The 26941-nt window shown below is 38.4% G+C and overlaps 1 protein-coding gene across 1 annotated transcript in view; it reads right to left on the bottom strand.

Annotated features, from left to right (window-relative positions):
- The window catches only part of TMC1 (transmembrane channel like 1), a 140058-nt gene that overhangs the window by 6981 nt on the left and 106136 nt on the right, over window positions 1–26941 (bottom strand). Inside the window, exons 10-16 of the mRNA XM_087822542.1 lie at window positions 22856–23000; window positions 22079–22273; window positions 19345–19524; window positions 19070–19231; window positions 14604–14732; window positions 6142–6209; window positions 2161–2400 (exon numbers count right to left, since the gene is read on the bottom strand). Of these exons, the coding sequence (XP_087678668.1) occupies window positions 2161–2400; window positions 6142–6209; window positions 14604–14732; window positions 19070–19231; window positions 19345–19524; window positions 22079–22273; window positions 22856–23000 (1119 nt within the window). The remainder of the gene's footprint in view (window positions 1–2160; window positions 2401–6141; window positions 6210–14603; window positions 14733–19069; window positions 19232–19344; window positions 19525–22078; window positions 22274–22855; window positions 23001–26941) is intronic.

The following is a 26941-nucleotide window of genomic DNA, read 5'->3' as shown; positions in this document are numbered from 1 at the left end:
ACTATTTAAGGTAAATCCATTTAATAGTCTATTGAAATAATTTTTCTGGGAAATTCACCCTCTCTAGCCAGTTCTTATGAAACCAGAACAAGCTAAACTATCTCACCAAATTGCTTTGCAGAATGGATCTTCTTAGGTATTGTGGCCACTGTATCTGAAAACATACTTGCCTCTAGGGGCAACTGGCCATCACTGTGATGTCTCCATCGGCTTACTTCAAATGCATGTCTGTCAGCTGGCTGCCCACCCAGGTATTAAGAAGGGTCAGACACCCTTTGCTTGGCAGACTGGGGAAATCTACTCAAACTCAGGGTCCCCAGGATGACAAGTCATGAGGCTCCTTCATTTTCACCTAATTTCTAGGGATGAACAACTCTTTTAAATTTTTAAATCCCCACAAATAAAAATGTATACATTCTTTTGCCCCCAAATGAGAAAACTGACAGGAAAAATAGACTATCTAAATAGGATAGAGACAACCCTTTCCCCAATGCTTCATTGAAAATATTTAAATTTTCTTGATCTCAAAATAGTGATATATATTTAGTAATTTTGCCTAAGTCTGCCAATTAGAAAATACTTGGTAAAAGTCATATATTATCCCTTAGACACAGACAATTTTTTTTCATTACAATCATCATAACTTGTGATATAGAGGCAAAGAAGCCAGAGCTCAAAAATCTGAAATTGTGCAGTCATTGTACATGTCCAGCTCAATATCTTTAATGTGAATGCACCTCTAAATCACCACCCAGCTAGGTGTTGACATTGTGGAGTTTTCCTTGTAGACAGCTAAGTTCCTTTGATATATTTTTCTGAGAAGGATCAATTTCCAATTAAAAAGTTAAAAGCACACCTAAAATTTATCCTGGATATTTAGTTGTGTGGGTAATCTGCAGTTAACTGAAGTCTTTGCATGGCTTATCTCTTGAACTTTGTGCTCTGAAATTCATCCAGGATTTATCAAGACCAATCTCTCCTTTAAGACTGCAATTTCATATTTAGTCTCCAGATGTCACTCTCTGCATTATTTATTTCAGCCCACTGGGGGGGGGGGGGGAGGCGGGGAATGAATAGGACTTGTCAACATCGGCTTCCTGAATTGACAGAACTCCAGCTATTTTTGCTCTATCCGATGACTTAACATTTTCTTTCTGTCTTTCCCAGTAAAGCAATAGTAACTCAGACTATTATTAGAGTGAAACGCCTCTTTTACACTTAAGTCAATGGGCAACAAACCTTTTGACTTAATTTTAGTAACTTGGGTCTGACAGCATAAAAGGGAAATTATGTGAGGCCACTGTGACACCGTGGTTGTCGTTTACATGGCTTTTCACATTTATATTTTCTTCACTGAAAAGGAGAAAAAACTCCAGTGTATGCTGCCCAGTGACTCAACATGCAGAGCTTTGCGGGGAGACTTGTGGTAGAGTCATCCCCTGATGGAATGAAATCTCAGTCTTCCAGATCTTGGGGACTTTGCTGTCTTGATAAGTGTCAGAGAGAGAACTATGTCACAGAGAACTGTAGAAGGTACACTTCCAATTTGGATCAAAGAGCCATCTTGACTCTTTATTACTGCTTAAGCGATTTATCCCTGTTACCTAGGGAGAATATATGTGAGAAACAACGTTTACATTTTACTGGCATGTAGCATTTGGATTATAAATTGTGAGACCCTCTTTATATTATTATCTAATAAGGATCCCATGTCCAAGGTGCCATGTGGGGTAGTCTACTATATTTATTTACTCTATATTTTATTTTTTCAACTTGATGGTCCACATGAGACATAGCAATAGCTTCAAATGTCTGGAAGTGAAGGCCCAGCATCAGGAAAACATTCCCATCCAGACCAGCTCTTGGCTATCTCCTTATATGGAAATCATTCGGATTAACTGTCCACATTTTACCCAGGCAGAGCCTGGAGCAGTTAAATTATTTTCCCTTTTATGATTCTCAAATGAGAAAATAGATGGAACTTGCTTAAAAAAAATCTCCATGACACAGAATGAGCCTGAATACCCAAAGGATCTCATTCCTCCATACCAAAATGCCATTGTTTGCAAAAAAACAAAAATAACTCATACAACCATTGACCATTCCTATGTCCAAGCCCGAAAGAAAACTACACCCCAGTGGAATTTCAAAGGCAAGAACCTGAAGGGGCCACAGTCGAAGGAGGGCGGCAGGGAGACGATCATGTAGAGGACGGGCATGGTGGACAGGAAGAGAATTAGCAGCAGCATGCCCAGGTAGAAGTTGTTCGATCTGGAAGCCTTGAAGACTCTGGCCTCGGGGACGTTGCAGCACATCACAGCCCAGCACTGGAAGTACATGGAGGTGTGGAGCCGGAGGATGTTGATGCCTGGGAGGCTGGGAGCGAAGAAGGAGCCCATCCTGGAAAGGAAAACAGGGCTCCGCTCAATTCCGGTCTTCGCTCCAGGACACGTTTGTTTCCCATCGCGCCTGTTTGCCAAAGGCGGGAAACGTATTGCGATTCTCAAACACGCAAGCCCTTTTCATAAATGAACTGGGCTCCTCTGTTTCCATCTTCTATCCACATTTTACCACCTCCCCCATTATTACAGGTATTGTATATATAATCCCTTCGTAGAAATTATCTAGATCCTTAATTATATCTGCTATCATTAGTAACTTTAAATTGGAGCACAGTAAACTATCTATGTATTACATTTATTTTCCTTCTGTCTTCTACTTCTAAATTAAACTTAATTTCCCTTAATACTCATATCACTGATTAATATAACCTCCAAAAAATAACTTTAATAACTGACTCTTAAAACCACTCATTTTATTCACATAAACTGCACATTTGGATTAATTACTTTTGCCATGGCTAATAAATTTTTGTTTAATGAAAGAGAATTAAATATTTCATTTTCTGATACTATTTTCTATTTGTTCTAGGGCTGATGGGAAGGATATATTTATTTGTGTATAATATGCTGTGTTTTGTTGATACTCCATAGCAAGCTTTATGTATTTTAGGGATGAAAACTTAACACATAGTTTATCACTTACATGTTTACTTTATCTTGCCCTGGAAACCCACTGTACATCAGATTTTTAAAGAGTATGTTTAAATGCCGTTTTTAAACAAGAACCACTTTGGTGAGGTCATTCTTATTTGATAGCTTCATTGGTTATTGCAACAAAATAAATTTTATATTCTTTGATTCGAAAATCCATTAACTTCGTAAAACCAAAAAAAGTTTTTAGAACTTATTATTTTAGAAATTTAAGCAAAATCCTATTTTTAAAGCTGTCCCAACTATAATAAAGACCTCACTCAACATTTCTAGTTAGGATTAGCATTTTAATCAATCCAATGTAAATTTGGTATATTATTTGAGGGAGGGGAGTTGAGTTAGATGCATGCATCATTTGTCTGTATGCATATATATGTACACACTTATTATATGTACATGCATCTTTAGATAATTAAATTTTAATTTTTCCAAATGAGTATCACATAGGCATTTTGAACAAATGAAACAAGAGCCATAACCTAGAAAAACTGGTCCTGGCACAGCGATATCTGAACCTTAATGCTCATCTTATCTTTGTTCAGGACTCAGTAATCAGCTTGGCTCACTAAGTGCCTTACCCAGACGTGATCCCATCATCTGTCAGGCAAAGATCACTGTAATACCTTAGCCCGATAAAATGCTTTCTTTCAAGAAGATCAAAGCAAGTGAGAGCTTCTTTTATTTAGCTCTTCTTATTACTCCAGTGACATGGTACATGTCAAGCAAATTATTCACGTGTGATCAACTGAGAAAATGAGGTAGCAAAAGGTGACAAGCCTGGGGGGGATGGTGTACAACGAGACAGTGATGCAGCAATGTCTAAACTCCTCTTCTCTCTCCATTGACTCTACATCCTGCTGTGATAGAGATAATTTGTGCTTTCGTCACTTAAAAGCATGATTACAAAAGCCTCTGCTGCCTATTTCAAAAGTAAGTGTGTAATATAAAGATTTACTGATCATTTCAGCCAATTCATAACAAAACAGATTTTAACCTATAAATGTTTGACTTTAATAACATCGGTGTAAGTTACCTCTACTATTTAGAAGCACCTAAAGCAGTCATCGAATGTCTCCAGTCACAGACTGATGGAACTGGATACAAAATCCCCATATTCTTTTAATTGTTTCTGTAGCAAATGGTCAAACTCAGTCATCAGATCCTCATACATCATGAAATAGATGACCATGTGTGAGAGCCCTTGTGCGGGAGAGCCTGCTGAAGTCAGGTTACACAGCCCACACACCTCCCTCACCAACTTCCTGGGAGTTAGGAAAAGAGAGTTTGTGCCAAGGGTTGACCTGAAGGTGAATAATAGTCCTTTTGCTCTGGAACTCTGGTGTGTGCTCACTGTTGTCCACTCAGAAAGCACAGTCCCTTTCTAGAGTCCTGTACAGACTCATCAGAAGCGAGACTTGATCCACAGCTGAAGGATGAATACATAGAAAGTAATAGTGCCGTGATACTGAGGGATTTAGATGATGCATCTGCCCATGAGAGAACTGGAGATTTTTAGATATTAAAGAATGTAAATATGAACAATAGTGATATAGAGAAACAGCTGTAAAATTGCAAGTGAAACCAATCAGGATATCATTGCAACAGCTTTTCTGATAATGAAAGGGAATTTCTAGGCAAGTCTGTTGTCTAAATTCTTTAAGAACAAGAAAGAGACATACAGCCTACGTCTGCACAAATGATGCCCTTCAGGACCGAGGGGTTGACGGCACTCTGCAAGCGCCAGGGAGTTTTAAAACTAACATAGCACAGTGATTTCTCATTCCTCCAGTAGCAATGTTCTCCGTTTTTCTGCCAGGACGGGGGAATCCTCTCCAGGGAATGAAGTATCCGGAACCCACAGAAGCAGCTCCCTTGGCTCTGTTAGTAGCTGTATGTTGGGCCACCTTGACTTTCCTTCCTGCTTGGAGAATCAAGGATGCATTTCACCCCTTCATGACTCTCTGGACACATGACCCATAACTTGCAAATTTAGCCAAGAAGTACATTTTAAAATACACCCAACAACGGAGAACATAATCTGTTCTTCGAAGTGATTGATCTAATGAGGCCCAAGAATTTGACAGGCCACATGGCAGCAAGACGGGGTCCTTGACTATGGTCTTTAAAGCACTAAAGCAAAATAATTTTAACATTTGCAGACAGGTCCAGTCTCACAAAGGTTTAATAATTCAGGCCAGCAATGGTTGAAAGATTTGAATGACATATGATGCTTGTGCAGAAACTGAGACTAGTCACTAGTACTTGTACATAAAAATGGTGTGGTCAGTGGCACAATATTATACTAGGCATGTATCAGCAGAGTAAAGAAGCTCAATTGTAACTGCTTGTGGGTTGGCGTGCTCTTAGTTAAGAGTGACAGATTTCCAAGACACATGGTCCCCAGATGAATTGCATGCTGTGATTCAATTTTCAAACTCAAAAACGGTTTCGACTGTATCAATTCATCTTAACCTGTCAAGGATTACAGGGAGAAAGCTTTCACTTAATAAAAGATATGACAGTCCTTTGTACATCAAAAGGAATAATTCTGATGTGCAAATGGCCCTGTGAAACAAGTTCCAAAGTAACGATCATATTTTTAACTTGACCTTCCTGAAACAGGTGTTTCTTCTCTATAAACTATTGGATTTGGTAAGAAACTATTTTTAACAGTAGCTATAAGTTGTGTTTTAAATATATTCAATAGCGATGACAAGATAAAATCAGTTTCTCAGAAAGAACTTACATTAATTTATTTCATACTCAACATATAGTAATGTGATCATTAATGTTTCACTGTTAGATCCTAGATAGAAAATATAAAACACCTTCCAATAATCTACCAACCAGAACATAGATGTGCATCATTTGATGGAATGCTCTGCCAAAGAGGCAGATGCCTTTGAAGACCAAGACTGAAGATTTGAAAAAGAAAAAAGTAAACTGTTCATAGCCATCCATTCTGCAAAGGCAGATGTTGACTTAGACATAGGTTGTGGTCTCCCATGACACCAGGCTACAGTGCTTTATGCGGTAATGATCTTGAAGGCTTTTCAAAAAGTGGTAGACTATTCAACAGCTGGCCTACCAGATCATGCCTTGGTTGAAGATCAGGGCGAGGACGTTGCCACTGATGTCAAATTCGGTGTAGGAAGGCTAGAAGAGACACAGACGTTCATTGGATTAGTATCTCAAGGGGTGAATACTGAAAGGCATGTGTTCTCTGTTTCTGTATAGGGTGGCTAAGCTCTCAATTACGTTCTTGCAGCAGCAACGGTGTAACAACCAATATAACAAATAATTAGCAATAAATAAAATAATAAAGCACCCTTTTTAACATTGTAAGACTAATTTTAAAGTGCTGTCATTCAATGCTGTGAAAGTGTCGTGAGACAGGCTCCCCTACACTGCTGGTGAAAGTAAATATCGGAGTAGTCTTTTAGAAAAACAATTTGATGATACCTAATAAAAGCTTTAAAAACCTCATTCTCATTGATTCTGTTAAGTCTATTTCTTGGAATGTTTTTTAACAAAGTAATTTTAAATGTTGAAAAATATAAACAAGCAGAGGTGAAGCCATCTAAATGTCTAATATTGGTTAAGTTAATATGGTACATTTATACTATGACACATATTGCAGCTAATTACATCACTGTTGGAAGAGTATTGACATACACAAGAGCAAAATATATATATATTTCCATTGCTTTTCAGAGAGTGTGAAAGAGAGAGAGAGATAGAAACATTGATATGAGAGACGCACTGACTGGTTGCCTCCCACATGCGCCCTGACCAGGGCTGAGGATCAAGCTTGTAACCGAGGTACATGCCCAGACCAGAATTAAACCAGAGACCCTTAAGTCTGCAGGCAAATCCTCTAACCTCTAAGCCAAACCAACTAAGGAGAGAAAACTATATTTTAATGTTAAACAAAAAATATACAAAATTAAACATTCATTATCTTTGTCAACTCATTATGAAAGTATGCATAAAGAAAAGACTTGAAAGTACTCACCAAAATTAATAGTTATTTCATGTCGGTGATGGGTTATGGCCTTTAATTTCTTCAAGTTTTGTATATTGTAAAACATTTTTCAACACAAATATGTGAATTTCTTTTACAATAATATAAATATAGAGAAATATAGCAAAAGGTAAAGAAGTTATTTAACTCAGTGTCCAGTGCTTGTCTCCTAGATAAATACTGCTTAGGGCAGCAGGACCAAGTGGTTCTTTGTGTGGAGGAGCCACTGATAAGAACTGAAGTAGGTATCTGTCCTAGGGTGGCCCATCCAAAGGCTTCTTGGTGACATAATAGGCATTCTAGAAAAAAAGCTCCCATCAAAGGGGTTAATGCTCATTAGCAGAGGAAATAAAGTTTGCTTCTATTTAATTTAAAATAGAAAATAGTCAGGCAGGAGACTGAGTAATTGGTAACAAGAGAAAAAGAGACCAGGAAAAAGATAGGAAGTAAAAGGACCAAGAGACCAGGAAAGAGAGACCAAGAGACTGGAAGGTCCCTATCACTCACTGCCCCAGATCCTGACATCTGCCGGTGTGACTTCAGACCTTATGTATCCTCATAATAACTCCCTCCCCAACACAGACACACACACACACACACACACACAACCTGAAAGGGTCTCTGTTCTGCCCAGACCCAAGAACCCAGACATATATTTGTAAGACGGTAGGACAAGTCTTTGATTTGGAGCTCCAACAAAATTATCACAAAATTCAAATGCTTTGTTCAAGAATTCTTGAATCCAGGTCAACTTCATCGCTTTCCCAAAAGGCAGTGGTACTTTCCTAGTCAACTGAAAGACACGGGCAATGTGCCTCATTAACAGGTTCCAGGAATATACAGCAAGACTAGTACAACAAAGTAGTTAAATAACAAAATAAAATGATACAGAATGAATGAATATGTAGCCCTACTGTATTAAGCAGGACAAAGGTGACCTGGATGATTTCAAAGTAAATTCACTCAAGATACTGCTAAAATATATAAAAAGTGTTTCACTCGTTTGTCAATGTGCAAAAAAAAAAACCAAAAAAAACAGGATTTTGTTGACAGTTTTTGTCTTAAAATCAACAATGGAAAAAAATATGGCCTTCATGGAGAAAAATAAATTGCTTCTAATCACAAAAAACATTAATTCTGAGTCTCTTTCCCTGGGAGCACTTTGCTCTGGATCATATATTCTCCTTGCCTGGAGCCCTGTTAGATCACAGAACACATTTGACAAATGCTCAGCCGGGTGTCAGGCAACATCTGTGGCCTTAGAACAGCTCTGCTCTGTGTCAGTTCCAAATTCAAACCTTCACTCTTGAATGCTCTAGAATAGTGTCATGATTTAGCCTATTGAACTACAGACGATGAAAAAATCCAACCTTTTAGAACTGCATGCCCTTATTCTCACGAGCACACAAACCTCTTAAAGGTCATTTGAGATGAGATCTTTTTGTTACCAGGTGACTAGAAAAGCTCAAAGGACACACAGAGAACCTCTGCCCCTGTCTGCAGCAGGGCAACTGGAGGAATAAAAGCTTTGATGCATAAACTGACCCGATGCAGACAAAGGGTACAGGGCAGCCTTGCCATGCCAAGCGTTCTGTGACACTGATACTTTAGAGATGCAGACCTGAGTGTAAGACGCTGCCCTACCTTTTCCTAGCTGGGTGGCCAGTCACTAATCTCTTCAGGCCTCTGTTTCCTCATAGGTAAATTTATGAAACAAATTAGATTAGGGGTTGGCACACTATGGTCCATGAGCCATATCTGGAGGATGGGGGAAGAGGCTGAAAGTTTTAAGCTTCTAATCATGGCTTGGGCTTTCTGGTGACCAGCCTCCATCCTGAAGCTATCCAAATCCACTAAGAGTTGCTTCATTAGAACAAAAGATGTTCCTATCACCCAAGAAGTTCCAAGGAATTTAAAAGCTCTGTGTCAGGAACCAGGGTCAAAGACCAAATATTAGAACAAAAGATGTACCTAGCACCGTTATTGTCTAGGACATTAGAAAGGTATTAAGGCATTCTCTGCCAGGAGCTTGGAATGAAGACCAAAATAGGTATTTCTCATTATATCACAATAATATACTTGCAGAAGCAAACACACTATCCAGCCCCTTATTGAGAAAGTTTGTCGACTTCTATACTAAATAATTTCTAAAATCCTTTTCTAATCTAAAATATGTAATTGGTTGAAAATTAAACTCAGTTATTAAAGAATTGCTTTTCTGTAAACACCTTAGAAATATAATTTAATAATGTAGACTCAGACACTCCCACTTTAAAGATAAAACAAAAGTGAAAAGGCAACCCACAACACACACACACACACACGCACACACACACACACATACATGCACACACAGAGTAATAAAATGCAATGTTCATTCCTTTAGAGGTAGACTTTTTCTAAACATATAAGATTATATTATAGTTTAAATTTTAAAGCAATACTTTAATAACATCAGTGTAAATCAATTTGCAATGTGTTTAATTGCCTCTAAAATCTAAAAAGCTTAAAGGTAAATGAAGCTTGAGGAATGAAAAGGTTTCCTTGAAATCTGAGATAAGGAATGTTTCAAGTGGAATAGTTGTAATAAGTTCACTAATAAGATTTTTAGGGGTGAGTAACCAAAGAGCCCATTTGACTTTGGGCTCAGGTCCTTAATAGTCAAGAGATTGGAAATTATCTTGTTTTATAGTTGGACCTTTGTTTGTGATGAGCTAGTGTTAGTCATCTACCCAGAAGGAAGACATGGTGCTCATTGGACTAAGAGCCTGGGAAAACCCACTCTGTCTGTAAGTTTAGTTATTTGGGGCAGATCATCAACCTATGAATATTGTGAAATGGAATTCAGGATCTCAGAGGGAATTCAGTTATTGCAAGGAACTGCCTGACTTTCTTTACACAAATCTCACTTCCCAAAGTTGGAAGCACTCCTCTTAGAGCTGCAGGCTAGCCTGCCTGTGGCTCTAAGGCAATACTTCTCAAGTGCAATCCCCAGACAAGAAGCAGCAGCTTTACCTGGGAACTTGCGAGTAAATTTTCGGGCCCATCCCAGATTTTTTGAATCAGAAATATGGTTTTCACCTGCAGCTCTCTATAGACAGATTCCTATGTTTTCACCTCCAGTTCCCTGTAGACAGATTCCTATGTTTTCACCTGCAGTTCCCCGTAGACAGGTTCTGTCCAGTATTCAAGTGGAGCTTCAAATCCAACCTGTGCTGGCCCTTTTCCCATGTTCTCATCCCTTATGGGATGCCCATGACTTCTTACTGATCCTTTATCATGCCATCTTCCTGGACGGCTAAATAATATTTCATTCTTAGCTGGAAAACATCAGTTTATCTTCTAATTCTATATCCCAACCTCTCCTGTTAACTCCATTCTACTGAAAGTGACCTGTCTAAGCCTGGGGGCACCTTAAGTCACAAATGCCTTAGATTGGCTCATGAATTAACCGTAATGTGCAGAGTCCTTGAAATTTCTAGGGTTAAGCATTACAGTGAAAATCAACATGATAGAAATCCAGTTGATGGCTTTGAAGTTGATCAAACATGGTTTTGAGTCTTAACTCCACCACTGATCAGCTAGCTATATGTGTAATTATAATATATTCAAATACAGAATATCACACAACCATTTAAAAACTATGTCATAAAAGAAGAGTTAATAGCATAAGGAAATGGTCACTGTTAGTTTAAAATAGCAGGCGACTAAGTCATTAACTATATATTTTTATAAAAATGTAGTTTATATATTTTAATAATATATATAAAATATGCATTTATAATATATATACATTTAAAATATATGTTTATCAAAATCTCTAATGAGCCTACAGTACTTGTTTATCTACATTTATATAAATTTAATACTATGTGATTCAAATAATCCAAATAAGTAATGTCATGAGTGGCAGGATTACCTGTGATTTTTATTTTCATTTTTAACTCATACTGGATTTTCCATATTTTCTGTTCTCTGCCTGCACTGCCTATATTTTCCAGCTGCTGGGCCCTGTCTTATACCTGTCCCTCACTGAGAATGCTTCCTTCCATCTTAAGCTTTTGAAATTCTGATCATCCTTCAAGATTTGGCTCAAATGCCTCTTCCTCTGTTATGTCTACATTTCTATTGACCTCTCCCCTTCCCTTCCCAAAGTAGGTTTCTCCTATGACATTTATATCTTCTGCCCTGTATTGACAATGGGAGCTTGCAAGATTAAAGAGGAGTAGAGTGTGAGAAACTGGTGCATGAATAAGACTGAAGAGGGCAGTGGTTTTTCAGTTCCAGCCAATTTCTCCTGAGTGGGAATATGGGTCTCATGTTTCCAGGCCTTCTAATACATTAAAACAAGCAATAAACCCATATTTCTTTATGTAAACCTCTCAGTTTTAAAATATTAGCTCATTAAAAACAAACAAACAAACAAACCACTCTGTGGACCAAAGGAAAAAATATCTGTAAGTTGAATCTAGCTTGCAGGCCCAAGTTTGCAACTACTCCTCAGGCTTACATCTTTTCTCTCTCTGTATCCCTTTATTACCTAGCACAGAGGTTTGCTCATAATGTTTCCCACCTAGTAGGCATTCAATTGTGTAAGCTGTCTACTTGGTGGGCCAATGATAATCAGAATCATATCAAAGATCCATCATCCAACCTTAATGTTTGTTTGTTTTTCCATTGATCTCCAGAGATAGTAGAAGGGGAGAGGGAGGGGAGAGGGAGGAACGGAAAGAGAGGGGGAGAGAGAGAGAGAGAGAGAAACATTAATGTGAGAGAAACACTTGGTTGGTTGCCTCCCGCATGTGCCCCAGGGATAGAACCTGAGACCCAGGTACGCGCCCTTGACTGGGAATCAAACGCACAAACCTTCAGTGTACAGGGCAACGCTCTAACCACTGAGCAACATCGGTCAGAGCCCATCCTTAATGTTTTAAAACTTGTTTTAATGCTGAACTTCTCCCTGAAGAGCTTTCCAAAAGTAACATGGAAGAACATTTTTTCTCTATGGCCTAAAACAGGAACTTGTCTTTTTTCCCGTACTTTGTACTAACTCAGGAGCACTGTCAGCACTCAATGAATAATAAATTAGCCATTTAATTATAGCTTTTATGCATCCAGGCCGTGTTGTATTGACTTCATATTTGAAGCAAAATTTTCTAGCACTTAAGAAGAAAGTGGTAAGGGATAAAAGGCAAGCACAAGCTAAGTGATAGTCTAACAAAAAAAAAAAAAAGGCAATTTTTATGTCTGCTTCAGAAGAGCTGAATCAGGCAAGGAAAATAGAAATGAAACCAAGCCAGCTGAATACCTCATAGCAGGGAATGGGAAAGCTACACAACAGCGTTCTGGATCTATGGCATTACCTCACTGTCGTTCACCAAAGAGCATTACCTAACTGCTTTTGGCTCGTCCGAGAGCCACTTTCAGTGAGGATGGTAGAAATGACCTAAGAAAAGGTACGATCTCAAAGTCAGATAACCAGGCAGAAGAGCTGGCCTGGAGCCTTGGAAACAGTTCTGAACGTAGGGCTTGTCCTGACACTTGGGCATGAGACAGGAATGAGGTCAAGGGTAAAGGATATCCCTTCACTAGTGAGAAGAGAAACATCATTGGCTCAAGAATACTAAGCCAGAGCTGACTCCATGGGCACATGCTTAGAAGCAAACAGAATTCTGTCAATAGATGGTGTTGCCTTGATGGTGCTAGAATGAAGAGGTTCATCATTGAACCAGCCAGTCAACACCTAATGCCTGCCATGCAACAGGCATAGTTCTAAGCATAGAGGTCAAGGCTTCTGTTTCATAGAACTTTCATTCTAACAGAGGGAGACAGATAATAAGCACTTTTTTAAAAGGAAAAGTCAAATGGTTATACATCATCTGAAGAAAACGAAATTGTGTTGAGACTGTCTGCTAGGCTATATTGAAAGAGACTGTCAGAGAAGAGCTCTAAGGAGGTGACATATTATCTGAGTCCTTAATGACAGGAAGCAATGACTCATGCCAAATTCTAGGAACCTGTACCCCTGGAGGGAGGAACAGCGACACAATGGAAGGACCATCTTGTGTTTGAGCATAAGAAAGACTCCCAATGTTTGTGGACTTTACAAAGAAAGAGCAAAAGTAGTAAGAGATGAGCTCAGAGGGAAAGAAAAGAAACAACTCATACAGGGTATCGAAGGTCCTAGACAGGGATTTGGAATTCCTTCTAAGTAAGCTACTGGAGGATTTTAAGCAAATGAGTACGGCCAACCCCCAGGTCATATTTCCCAAGATGACGGTTTCATTTGCAAAAGAGGGACAGCGGGCAGCCAGAGTGTGTTAGATCGCAGAGCAGTAGCATGCGCTCTGCCTCCGCCTTTGAACTTTGTGAGGTGAGCTGGGGTTGAGCATAGAGGGTGAGCTGGCGATGGAGTCAACACCGGTGGAACTCAGAGAAGATGTGCTGTTGCCATGGGAGAGGAAGTCAGCTTGCTGGAATTCAGCTCCACCCCTTGCCAGAGACCTATCAGCTCCCTGGGCCTTCCTCAAAACATCCTCAAAAGCCCCCTGCTTGTCTCTGCTGAGCTCTTACTAGACTGTGAACTTTATGAAGTAAGCACCATATTTATTAAATCCTTCTATCTCCCATGTGCTGCACAGTGACTAGCCATGATATGTGTCTAAGAGTTTATTTAGTAGAATTCAAAGAAATTAATAGAATAAGCAGTTGACCCTGCCCATTCTGCCTTCTTTCTAGAAATGCCAGCAAGCTTCATGAAGAGGGGGCTGATTATGGATCTGAGATTTACTGAGTTTACTATCCATTGTTTCAGCCATCTCGTGCTAATTTATGAGAATACTGTAAGCCGTGATGCTCAAGCCTGACCCCTCTGAATTAGAACTATACTCATTGGTCTTCATTTACAGTAGTTCCCCCTTATCTGCAGTTTCATTTTCCATAGTTCAGTTATCCATGGTCAACTATAGTTCAAAAATACTAAATGGAAAATTCCAGAAATGAGCAATTCATATGTTTTAAATCGCCCGCTGTAGTGTGATGAAATCTTGCACCACCCTGCTCTGGTCTATCCCACTCAGGACTTTGTCCAGTGTATCCGTGCTGCAGATTCTCCCTGCCCTGTAATCACTTAGTAGCCATCTCGGTTATCATATCAATTGTGATATTGCAGCACCTGTGTTCAAATAACATTTTTACTTAATAATGGCTCCACGACACAAGAGTAGTGATGTGGCAATTCAAATATGTCAAAAAGAAACCATAAAGTGCTTCCTTTAAGTAAAAAGATATGTACATAAAAAAAAAAAAAAAAGTACATATAAGGTTCGGTACTTTCCTGGTTTCAGGAATCCGCTGGGGGCCTTGGAATGTGGTCTCCTCAGATAAGGGGGGGGGGACAACTGGATTGACATCTAAAGCGGAGATCCTACCCCCTAAATTCCAAGATGTCTTCTGCTTGAAAATTATGTATAAACAATGAGTCACAAAAGAATAATCTGATTTTAAAAAATGAATATCATACTTACATATCCATATTCTAAATCCCAGCACCAGCAGTAATTGCAAAATCTTACAAAACATGCCCGGAGAAAGTCCCCAATGAGGATTGTGACATAGGTGGTCAAAACATCAGAAACGGTCAGCCGCACAAATTCCTGTTGAGATATTATTTACATTAAAATTTGCATTTCTCTCTTTAAAAGGTCCTAATGTTGATATCAAATTTGTCATGTTTCTAAATAGCATGAGCACAGAAACTGCAATTAGTGGTAAAGAAACCAGTTAGGCACATCTAGCAAATGAAAAATGTTTCATCTTTATTTTATTTGTGTACGTAATTATTTTCTGTTCCAAAATCACTGTATCAAAAGTCTTCTTACTGATAAACTTTTATAAGCATGAAGCAAGAACCCCAAATAGGAAGTTACCGGTCACACAGAAATTTAAAATTTAATCTGACAAACAACAATATTTATAAAGTTAAAAGACAAACTTGGAAAAAGTATTTGCAGCATAGAAAATAGAAGATTAATTTTTCTAACACATTAAAAAACGTTTACAAATCAGTATGACAATAGATGGGTGATCCAATTAGGAAAACAATTGACAAACAGCACAAACAAGAAGGCGAAATTAGCCAGTCAGAGAAAGACAAGGATAGCGTGATCTCACTCTTGTGTGGAATCTAAAGAGCAAAATAAACTGAACAAAACAGATCCAGAGACAAAGGAGCATGGAACAGACTGACGAATCTCAGAGGGAAGGCGGGAGGGGGTGGGTACGTGGGGAGAGGTTAACCAAAGAACTTAACAGCATATATGCATAACCCATGGACACAGATAATAGTGTGATGAAGGCCTGGGGCAGCGGGTAGGGGTGAAGTAGAAGGGGTCAAGGGGGAAAAAAGGGGGATATCTGTAATACTATCAAAAATAAAGATAAGTAAATAAATAGAATAAATCCTCAGGAGAAAATACAAAGTCAAAACATTCAGAAATGCTCAAGCCCCACAGTAATATAAATTAAAACAATGAGTTGTTACCTCACAGAGTGATAAATACTTAACAGTCCATGCCTCTCCATGTTGGCAAGGGTGAGGGGAAATAGGCACTGTCATAAACTTAAGGGGATGCCAGACTGGCACAATGTTTGGGGGAAATTGGTGAAGATCCATCACATTTTAAAGTGTGTGGAATTTGATCAAGGAAATCCAGTTCTAAAAAGGTATCCCAAGGCAATATTAACAGAAGTGCACAAATCTATATGTATAATATGAAAGTATAAAAATTGGAAACAAGTCAAATATGCCCCCAGATAAAAATTGGAAACAAGTCAAATATGCCCCCAGATAAAAATTGGAAACAAGTCAAATATGCTCAGGAAGAGATCAATTAAATAAAACAAGATGTCTACACAACAGAATATTGTGAGCTCTTAAAAGAAAATGTTGCCCTAGGTGGTTTGACTCAGTGGTTAGAGCTTCAGCCTGTGGACTGAAAGGTCTTGGGTTTGAGTCCAGTCAAGGGCACGTACCTCGGTTGCAGGATCAATCCCCACCCTGCAAGCAGGAGGCAACCAATCGATGTGTCTCTCTCACATAGATGTTTCTCTCTCTCTCTTCCACTCTCTCTGAAAAGCAATGGAAAAAATATCCTCAGGTGAGGATTAAAAAGAAAAAAAAAAAAAAGAAAGTGTTATTGTGGTTATGAATGCATAACTATGTGAAAGAATATATACTAGAGTCATTGAATTATATACTTTGTGAAATGTATGGTCTATGAATTGTATCTCAATAAAGTTGTTTAAAAAGTGCTAAAATGCTATGCTCTAATAAGAAGGTTTTGAAAAATTTACAAAACAGGATAATTGGTGTGAACTAATTTGTTAACAAAAATCCTGTGTGTGTGTGTGATTGAGATATATATAAAAACTTCAAATTGTCCAGCAACCATTCCCATTAATCTAGTATGGCACTGTGTGTTATTAATGCCCCACTTGGTGACATTGAGAATCTCTGGAATAAAGGTAAGAATATACGTATAGCTCAACTGAGATGCTGTCAGGTCACAGCTATATGTAGTTGTTTGCCGCAGCAACGGATGGAGTAAAAAGGTGGGCCAGAGGGTGTGAGGCTACTGCATAATCTGAAGATTTCTGTCTAAGCCGACTCCCGTGGCTCTAGCTGTCCATACCCTTCTTGCGTTGCTCTTCACTCTGTCTTCTCTGCTCCAGCCCCACCGGCTTTCTTTCAGACCTCATCCTCCATACTCTTCAGGCTACAGGACCTTTGCATGTGGTCTTTGCTCGATCCCTCTGACCTCACCTTGTGACTCAGTCTGTGCCAACAAATATACATCACCGCATCATCGCTGATTTAGGGAAGCCTGGCTCACTTCGCCGACAGGGCAAGCTTCCCGATAAGAAGTTCTCAGGTTCCGTGCATTTCATTCTTATAGTGCTTGTTGCCATTGTAAATTTGCAACTTTTGCATAATTATTTAATTACTGGCTTTCTTTCCCCCGAGATTAACATTTTCACAAGGGCAGAGAACTGGTCCACTTTATTCTCCTTTTCATTTCCCAGGCAACTTGAGTTCAGATTCTAATAACCAGTATCACTTAGAGGTAGGCTATGAAGGATATTTTTAGGTTCCCGCTGCCAGGTTAGGAAGGCTTCCTCAGGCAAGAGAAAAGTTCAGAGTGTTTTTGAAGTCCTCCCCAGCCTCCTAAGAACCCTCACTCCAATGCTTAGGATTCTTTTTTTTTTCCCTAAGAAGTGTCCCAGCTTTCAATTAAATAGCATAAGAGGATTCAAACATATATTAAAATATAGCCCAGCTGGCGTGGCTCAGAGGTTGAGCATTGACCTAGGATCCAGGAGATCAAGGTTCAATTCCCGGTCAAGGCACACGCCCTGGTTGTGGGCTCGATCCCCGGCAGGGGACTTGCAGGAGACAGCTGATCAATGACTCTCTCATCATTGATGTTTCTATCTCTCTCTCCCTCTCCCTTTCTCTCTCTGAAATCAATAAAATATATTTTAAAAATAAAATAAATGTAAAATATTTACTTATATACTATAGAAGCAATACACTGCTTTATAAGAAAGGGAATCTCAAAAATGGTAGCCCAGCCCACCTCTGGGATATTGTCCAATCCCAGATCTAGCATGCTAGTCAGGATGAGAGCATGGTCTCCACACAGACTTCCCATCGAGCCCTGAGCTTCATGACGAACAACTTTACATTCAATAATATTTAGTTAAAATGTCTGGTCAGCTTTGATCAATAAACTTAAGGGATCATTAGCAGGTACAAGGAGGACATTAGACAAGGGGCATCACAGAAGGCCTCAGACAGTGGGTATTCCATGGCAGGAGTTTGGAGAGCATGGGTAGATGGAAATCATGTTTCTGGGGGAGAGTTCAGCACTGCGGGCAAGGACACAAACTCGTTAAACTCCACGGGGCTCCAGTCATTGACTTCTTTTGAGGTTTGAGCAAATTGCTTTACCTTTCTAAGTCATAGTCTCCTCACCTATAAAATATAGAGCTTATCTCAGAGGCGGATTTAATAACGACTTATCTCAGAGGGTAATTTAATATTCAAGTGTTTGGCATATTAGAAGCATTCAATAAATTGTTATCTTAGGCCAAAATTATTCAAATAATTTTTCAAAGATCATATTATTGCTGGCACTAAACCACTGTCTGACAGAAGCACTATGACATATTTTTAAATGTCTTTTCATTAATGATGAACCAAAGTCCAAAATCAGTTCATAAAATGTACATTAGAAATGTCAATTCTAATGAGATAAACTTAAAGGCTTTTCAAAATATAAATTGGATCTGTATAGAAATAAGGGACCCAAAGTAGATTTTGTTGTTTTTCTTGAGTTTGGTTTCTCTTATTGGGCAGAAAGCCATCTGAAACATTATTTATTTTCTCTGGTAAAAATCACTACTTTTGAACTGGGCTATTTACACAATCATCATGAAAATGACTAACCTAAAATTATCTTTCCTTTAATGCTTAAGAGGCAATTATTTGACAAAAATTATTATTACTGAAATTAGTATTAGTGCATGCTCCCAAAGAACCTTTTTTTTTTTTTTTTTTTTTTTTTTATGGCAAACAGGTGACACTAAATATAAGTCTATTTAAATATTCTCTTGGATCTGTATCTAAATCTAGGTGCTTTATTAAAACACAAATAGATAGTAAACAACTCACTTTGTTTGAAAATAATCATTCCTTTATATGCAACTGTAAAAGGGGTGTAAAGTAGAACTTCCCTCAGTGGATGGATGTGAGGAGTGCATGAGTTAATGTATATGAAATTCACAGCCAGCACATGGTAAGCATTCAATACATCTTAGCAATTTTTTATTAGTAAGCAATAAAACAAAACAAAACGGCTACGCTTACAAAAGAACTACTGATTCTGCTCCTTTTTAATCCATTGTCATGCACTTCTGTTTGTGACATTACCTGTCCCACCATCGTTTCCCAGCAGGGTCCTCGAGGTACATCTGCAGGGTGCACATAAAAAGGTGCCCCAGTGCTATTTCCAGTGAGTGTTGCATTGTAGGCCTTGATCATGTTGGCTTCCCAGATGGTAATATTGACCCTTACTAGCTTTTCCTCTTCAATCTAGGAAGCAAAGTGTTAGAAACAAAAGTGAAGATAACAGATTTCAAATGCATGTCTGGCAATCTTGAGACTGGAATGTAACAATGCGCTGATGGCAAGGACACAAGATTTACCTTGTTGTTGATCTCATCCATCAAAGCAAGAATAAATACATACAAGTTGCCTAAAAGAAGAGCAAAAATGCGTAGCAGTAGCCATTTCAGAGCAATGAGGGGATGGTAGTCTTCTAATTCAGCAAACAAGTCAAACAATGTTGGACAGAACATCCCCAGGAGGGACATGACCATGTTCATCTACAAGGAGACACAAGGGATAAACTAGGTTAATAGTATTTAGAAATTATCATTGCTTTCCTCTAGAATTTTGCAAGATTCCTGCTAGATTCCTTTGATCTTTTATTAGACCAAAGAAGATGATCCCGTGCACTTTTAAATTCAATCTTACTCAAACATCAGGGACAATATCAACTCACATTCTCAAGATTTGGTTGTATATGAGCTTGTGTATGTGCCAGTAATAACAGTGTTTCCTGGTATAAGGAGGGATCCAATTTACATCACTCTCTATCCAAAGAGCACGTGTTGTTCTACACGGTAACAGATTCTGACATGATGACGCGCTACACTACATATTTCCCAAGCAATAGGAAATGACCTGCTTGAAGAATGAGGTACAAATTGGAAACACTAGCTTGACAATCATCAGATGCATATGGGCTAGTTTAATCGCTTAGAATGAATGAATTCCTTGAGATGGACTCAGGACTAAATACTGAATTTGAGGAAATGCAAACTCTTAGGAGCAAAAAAAAAGTGCTTTATCCAAGGAAACAGAGGACATTCAGAGAAACAAAAGGAGAACACATAGCATGATGTTATTGAAGCCACTGAAACCAAGGCAAGACAGATTCAAAAATGAACTGGTTTATGATGCCGAAGGCAGGAGAATAAAAAAGGGGGGTGGGGGAGAAAAAGAGAAAAGGAGAGAGAGATAGGACAAGTAGGAAATGTGTGATCTTTAACTCCTGATTGACTGGCACTCTCATGATTATATTATCTGGCTAAATTAAATCAAAGGAAAGAATTTAGAGCAGGTACTACTCTCATGATGGGGGAAAAAGTCTTCCTTAAATTAGAAAAGATTTCAGGTAACTTTAGCAATTGTCTCTCCAAAATCCTGGCTCAAGCTGTCACCATTAAATATTTTCTATTTCCCCCTGTGGTCTCCATGTTTTGAATGATTTAAAGCACCAGACTATATTTAGAAAATAATCATCAATAGATTTTTTTCCATTTTTGTTAAGAGCATTGTATATGCATGACCAGCAGGAGCTAAAAATCAGCATAGCATAAAATCAGCATGATATAATTTCAGCCTAATGTAAAAACTTGGCAGATCCTGTGCAATCTTATATAAGGTAAATTTAATTCTGTTTCATCAAATTTATAAAGTTATTCATAAATCCCCACTATTACATTTGTTGGCTCCTAGGACTCAGGGGTCCCCTAAAATGGGTATTAAATAGGTTCTTACAAAGAGTAACCCTTTTAATGGTAATCAACTACCACCCATCTTTTTCTGTGATTTATTTATACAAAAATATGATCAGTATGAACCATGGACCAAAGTGGCATGATAATTCTGCTCACAAATACTATCACAACTATAAGAAAGAACTTTGACAGCAAACTTAGTAAAGGCTTTGAGGTTTGTTTGGTTGTTTAAGTAAATAAAATCTTTCCACCAATTGACTGTCTTATACGTTTCCATGAGATGTCTGTATTGTTATAGTCTCTTAAATGAATGGTCTTTCATCTCCAGTGTTACCACTTCTGAAATGCCTAGAATGTTTTTGTTTGAAACCTTTGTTGTAAGTTATACCATTTTCTGTCCAAAAAATTTTAAGGAGATGGTATACTTATGAAGACTTAATCTTTTTGGTCTACAGGCTCTGCAGAAATTTCAGTGTGGGAAGTCGATACTTCCCACAGACTAAATCTACCCAAATTTTGAAAATGTCCAAGTTCTAAATGGTATGCTGGAAAATTTCATTAAAGGGAACGGGCCTTATCAACAACATATGATCAATGATTTCCTGATTCTAAATATCTACCTCTGACCTCCCTTCTCTGACCTGCTAAATGGGCAGATACGCTGGGGGGGAAAATCACATTCATAACATTTAATTGCTGGCAAAGCGCTAACCTTCCTAATTGGAATAGCATTCAGAGGGGGAGGAAATAAGGCCAAGGAGGAGAAAACAGAGATAGGCAGCTGGCTGCTAGTGAAAGACAGAGAGAAGGCCAGACTTGCCCAAAGTGGGGGAGGCAACCAGGATGTGTCCATGAGAGAAACACAGGAACCAGGGCTCTATCACAGCTGCTTCAGAGAATTCGGGCAACAACTGGATCTTTCAATGACAGATGCAGGAGCTACAGCGAAATCAACATAAGATCCTGAAAAGAGTGTGGGGTTTGAAACCAAGAGTTCTAGGTTTTAACTCTCACTTTTCTCCATGGCTCTGTGACCACAAACAAATCACCTAATCTCCTGAGATTCATCATCCCCATTGGTAAACTGTACTAGTTGGCATATATATGTGCTAATATCTCTTCCAACTATATAAACTTCCAGAATGTCCCAATACGAAAAACAGACAGACAGTAGGCAGATTTGCAAATAAGGTTGGAATAGAGTGGAGCATGTGGGACAGGGCCGGTTAATTCCTGGGGCAGGATGGAGGGGAGAGGTAAAGAGTGGCCTTATTTGCTGTTCCGCCATAGAAGCATAACCCACAAAATCTCAAATGTCAGGTTCTAAGCACATAAAAAGCATGCAGAGACGAACTTCATTTTTTTCCCACCACCCAAGGGTGTCAGGATCTTGCTGAGCAAATTCCTGGGATCGCTTCACAGCCCAAAAGATGAGGTATCCACTCCCGGCAAGTGTTAGAAACACGAAGAAGTTGGCGAGAAACCTCAGGAATCTGATCAAGTGGACGTTTTCTTCTACTTGGGCTGCTCTTTCTTCTATTATAGCTTCCTATGCAAAAGAAAATGGAGGGTGGGGGGAACATCTGAGTTACAAATGTATCATGAACTCAGCAATTAACTTTGCAAACATCAGAATGTGAAGAATGAAAATAAACTAAATCTGGAATTCCACAAATCAGTGAATATTGCAAGCAAAGGAAAACAAATGAAAGGAGGAATTCTTACAAACCGACTCTGGTCCACCTAATAGGATAGTCCTCATTGTAAATTCTCTTTCGGTACAGTTTTCTTAAAGTTACAAAGTAATACTTTGAAGTAATTTTAAATATTGAGCTATCTTATTCCTGTAAATAGCGAGCATTGTTCTATTATGTAAAATATCTGATTCTGATTACCAATGGTCTCCTATTTTTAAGCCAATGGCATTATTTTATTACCAAATTTAGAGAAGAAATAGTGCTCTCATGGGTAATCAGATATTTTCCAGTCATAATCAGAACCTGGTAAGCAGAAATTACGAGTAAATCTTTCTTTTAATTCTTGAGATACTTTGCTAGCTGGAACATAAGGAATAGCTCCAATTTTACTCTTAACGATACAAAGGAAAGACTCTTGAATCTGGCGTCTTTACCTTAAAGTTCATTGTGATAGAATTGAATTTGTTGTCTGCTGTTTCCGGATTGCCAATCAGGTAGTCCCAGCTACAGAACACCTTCCAGCTGAAGTTGAAGGTGTTGTCATCACCACCCCCATCGTCACCAATATTTTTGGTCATCCTATAAAAACAGGGAGTTTAATCCAGCAACCAGAAAATATATATACATATATATATATATATATATATATATATATACACACACACACACACACACACACACACACACACACAAAAGGAAAGGGCAGTCAGTGTCAAAATATCATAATTATAGGTTAATTGGAGAAGCAATATGTAAAAGACAGATTTTCAAACATGATTTTTTAATAATCAGAAAATACAAATTTATTTCTAAATTTTGCTTTAATTTTTTAAACTGCATTTTTCAGGCTTTCAAGATTAAAAGACTAGTAAACATTAATGATTTTAACAATAAAACTGGTTATATAAAATACATGGCTTTTATTTGTTTTCCTAAACTCTTTTCTTAGCCTCGTATACTGGGCTCTTAACCTTTTGTGGGATAAGACTCTCTTTAGGAATCTGAAGAAAACCATTGGGTCCCTCCCCAGGAAAAGAAAATATGAGTAAGCTCTGACACTTTTCTACACAGTTTCAGTTGGTTCCCAGACACCCTGAAGCCTAGGATGGACTAAGTCAGGTCAGGTCAGGAAATAACTGCATCTATTTCAATTCTCCCTAGAATCGCCTCCCAAACCATGATTACACTGAATACATGAACTTTCTCCCTGCTCTACAACTCTTGATCAAAAATAAAGATTTTTATACATCCTTTATGCCGAGTAGTTACATATATTCTACTTAGTAATTTAAAATTTTTTTTTGATTGGAGAGTTTAAAATGCATTTATTTACAGGTTAATTTGAGTGGTTAGAGAACTATATTCTATTTATTCCACTTCCTTTTTTCCCCTCATCACTATAAGTAGCAAAAGTGAAATTTCATATGATACATATTTTAAAATGGTCTCATAAGGTTTGGGTTTTTAAAACTATTATAATGATATGGAAGCAAAAAAGAAAGGAGCACAATTACATAAAGCTGACATCATAGGTCGTCAGGCACCTTTAAGGTCGTCTAAAGTCCCCCACTGTCTCCACCCCTTATGGAAGTTTATATATTTTAAATGGGCTAATGTGTTATGAAGAATAACCAAATATAATTATTCCTTATATTAATCTACTACTTTATCCTTTGCAAATGGTGTTTATGTGTATTATTATACTATTCTTCTCAAAAACTTAGCAGGAGGTCAGAGTAGTTAATATCATTTTCTTCTTACAGCTGGGGAAGCTGAGGGTTAAAATGACAAAGTCATGACCTGTACCTACGTTATCCAGCAGGAAACCACAGAGGTGGGTAAAGGGCTTAGGTTTCCAGCTTCACTCTGGTGCCCAAGCTAGGACACCATGCGATATGTTGAACCATATAAAGTGCCTTTTATTAGGTCAAAAAACATTGAAATGAAATGTTTTCCATGGTTTAACCAAGGGAGAAATTATTTATTTGAGTAAGATGCCATCATTTGTCTTTGCACTGGGCCTCAAGTATATATGAAAGCTTGACAGATACATTTTGAATAAAAGCTGATCACTGGCAAAATTCTGTAGCCGTTGATGACCCCCCAGAGAGGGGAGTTGGAGCTGGACAAGCAAACTGGGAACATCCAGTATGTGGGAACTGGCAAGACAGGGAGCAGGGTACTGATAGGAGTTAGGAAGGAGATCCCTGGCAACCTGCCCACAACACATCTTTGTTGAGAAATGGCCCTGCTAGCTATAAAATGTTCCATGTACAGCTCTCTACCCCTTGTCTATAGAGGAAGACAATGTACATCCTTATGAAACTTTTTTCTTTTGCAGGAAAGTTATTGTTTTGAACTATTATATCTCTGAACAACTGCAATGAATCTTTGTTTTTCTGGCAGGTTGTAGGAAGCAATTGTTCTGTTTATGCCTTTGCCTAGGGTTTTATACTGAACTTCTTGCCTTAGACCACAAGTTTACATCTTCCTTTACGTATCGGGGTCATTTGGTCATTCTGTGGATGCATGTGGAGGTTTTTCATGTGTCAAATAAATGCTTTCATAAATCCTAAACCAACAGGGTCACTATAATGTAGCCTCTGCTAAAATGAAAGTCAGGAAGGAGAAGGGGATGGAGAGGGAGGTAAGAAGCAACTCTGCAGATGCTCACAGCATAAGAACATGACAGAAGGGAAAAAAGACAGAGACAGAACTATCCTAAACAGCATGCACACATTCTTGAGAAAGAAGAAACTGCAGCAAGTATTTGATTTGAGTAATGTATCTCATAAAGCCACCCATGTTTATTACAAGAACATATTCTGTCAGGGCGGGGAGGGGGGGGAGGAGATGATAAAGGATTTTGTACAATCATTTATATCTCATCAATTCTTTTTCTACCAAACCTCGTTCCCAGGGCTAGGGGTGGGTGGGAGTCACGGATTGCTTTGTAACTGTCTTGCTATACACATCAATGAGTTTAAACCACTAGCCAATCAGGTAACAAACAACCAAGGGACCATGACTGGAGGGAGGCACCAAAACCAGGTTGGTTTGATTGGCATAATATGAATGACTTTGAGGGGGAAAATGTGCACTTGGTGCCCTGTGCCTATCCTAAATGGCATCTGTAAGCCAGTTAGTAAAAACTGCCATTTCCTCTAGGCCAGCATTATCCAATACAGTCACCACCAGAAGCATGTGTTTAAATAAAATATATTATTTAACTTAATTAATTCAATGTTTATCTCTCCTCTCTTTCAAAAAAATTTCAATAAATTTTTTAATTAAATTAATTGTACCTGTGTGTTTATTTAATATGGATACTAAAAAATTTTTAGGTGAAATGTGTGGATCATCTTGTATTTCTTTGCACAATGCTGCTCTATAGCCTTTAAATTCACCTGCCTGAAAATTATTGTAATGAGTACACAAATCCATTAATGTATAACTGCATAACCATATATGACTGGCCTGCCATTGGGGCTATGTTTGATTCTTTAATAAGCCAATGGATTATAACCCTAACAAAATTATTAACATTTATTAATTACTTACCACCAGCCAGACATGATCTCACTGCTTCTATGTATTAACTCATTTAGTCCTCAAGGCCATTATGAGACCAAGGTGTTATTACAATTTTATTAAGATGGGAAACTAGAGAACAGAACATTCGTGCAATTTGCCAAAGGTCTTCCAGTACATGGTAGAGCTGGGATTTGAATCCATGCAGACCTGCTGGGGAGTCCACCAGGATACACAGCCTCTGCGGAGTCACTAAAAGGAGCTGAGTACCTGGACCATACACAAGCTTGCTTTCCCAGTGACTAAGGAGACTGATGGACCAACACAGAAACAATACTCATGAGGCCCCTGTAATGTAACTGGCACCCTTGACTTTAATCTTGCCAAATGGAAATGGTTCAAGACTAGAAATATTTTAGATTTTAGAATGTAGTAGTACTGTATCAGTTAGATAGATACCTAATATTTAAGATCTCTGATTAGACAGTAAATATTTTGGATATGGGGTATCCCTTAAGACTTTTGTCGTATCCTGAAAGGACTTAAAAACTAAATATGACAATGTTCTTTGGTGAAACCAATAATTGTGACAGGGACAAGACCCAAAGTGTGTCACAGACTGTTCCAGAGAGCTCCGCTCAGTGTGACTTGGACCCTCAGACAGAGGTTCTTCCCTGAACTGAAGCAAATGGCCAATTTACCCTTTGCACAGTCAAATAAGAGGGTTGGGGCGTTAACTGATGTGTCTCAACTCTTCTCCTAAGCTAGTGAAGAGAATTGGCTAAAGGACGGGTTATTCATAGCCCCAAACAACTGTGCTAGGTTTCTGCAGTGTCTTTACTCAGAGTAGTACAAATACAGGGTGGGCAAAAGTAGGTTTACAGTTGTGAGTACGTGAAACAGAGTTTATTCTTGTATTCTTATTTATTAATTATTGCATTATTTTCCATACAAGCAACTGTAAAGCGACTTTGCCCCACCTGCATGTT

This window comes from Miniopterus natalensis, chromosome 12, assembly GCF_054644295.1.
Source record: "Miniopterus natalensis isolate mMinNat1 chromosome 12, mMinNat1.hap1, whole genome shotgun sequence".
Classification (NCBI taxonomy): Eukaryota; Metazoa; Chordata; class Mammalia; order Chiroptera; family Miniopteridae; genus Miniopterus; species Miniopterus natalensis.
Note: the sequence above shows the minus strand (reverse complement) of the source record. Positions and strands in the feature narration are given on the sequence as shown.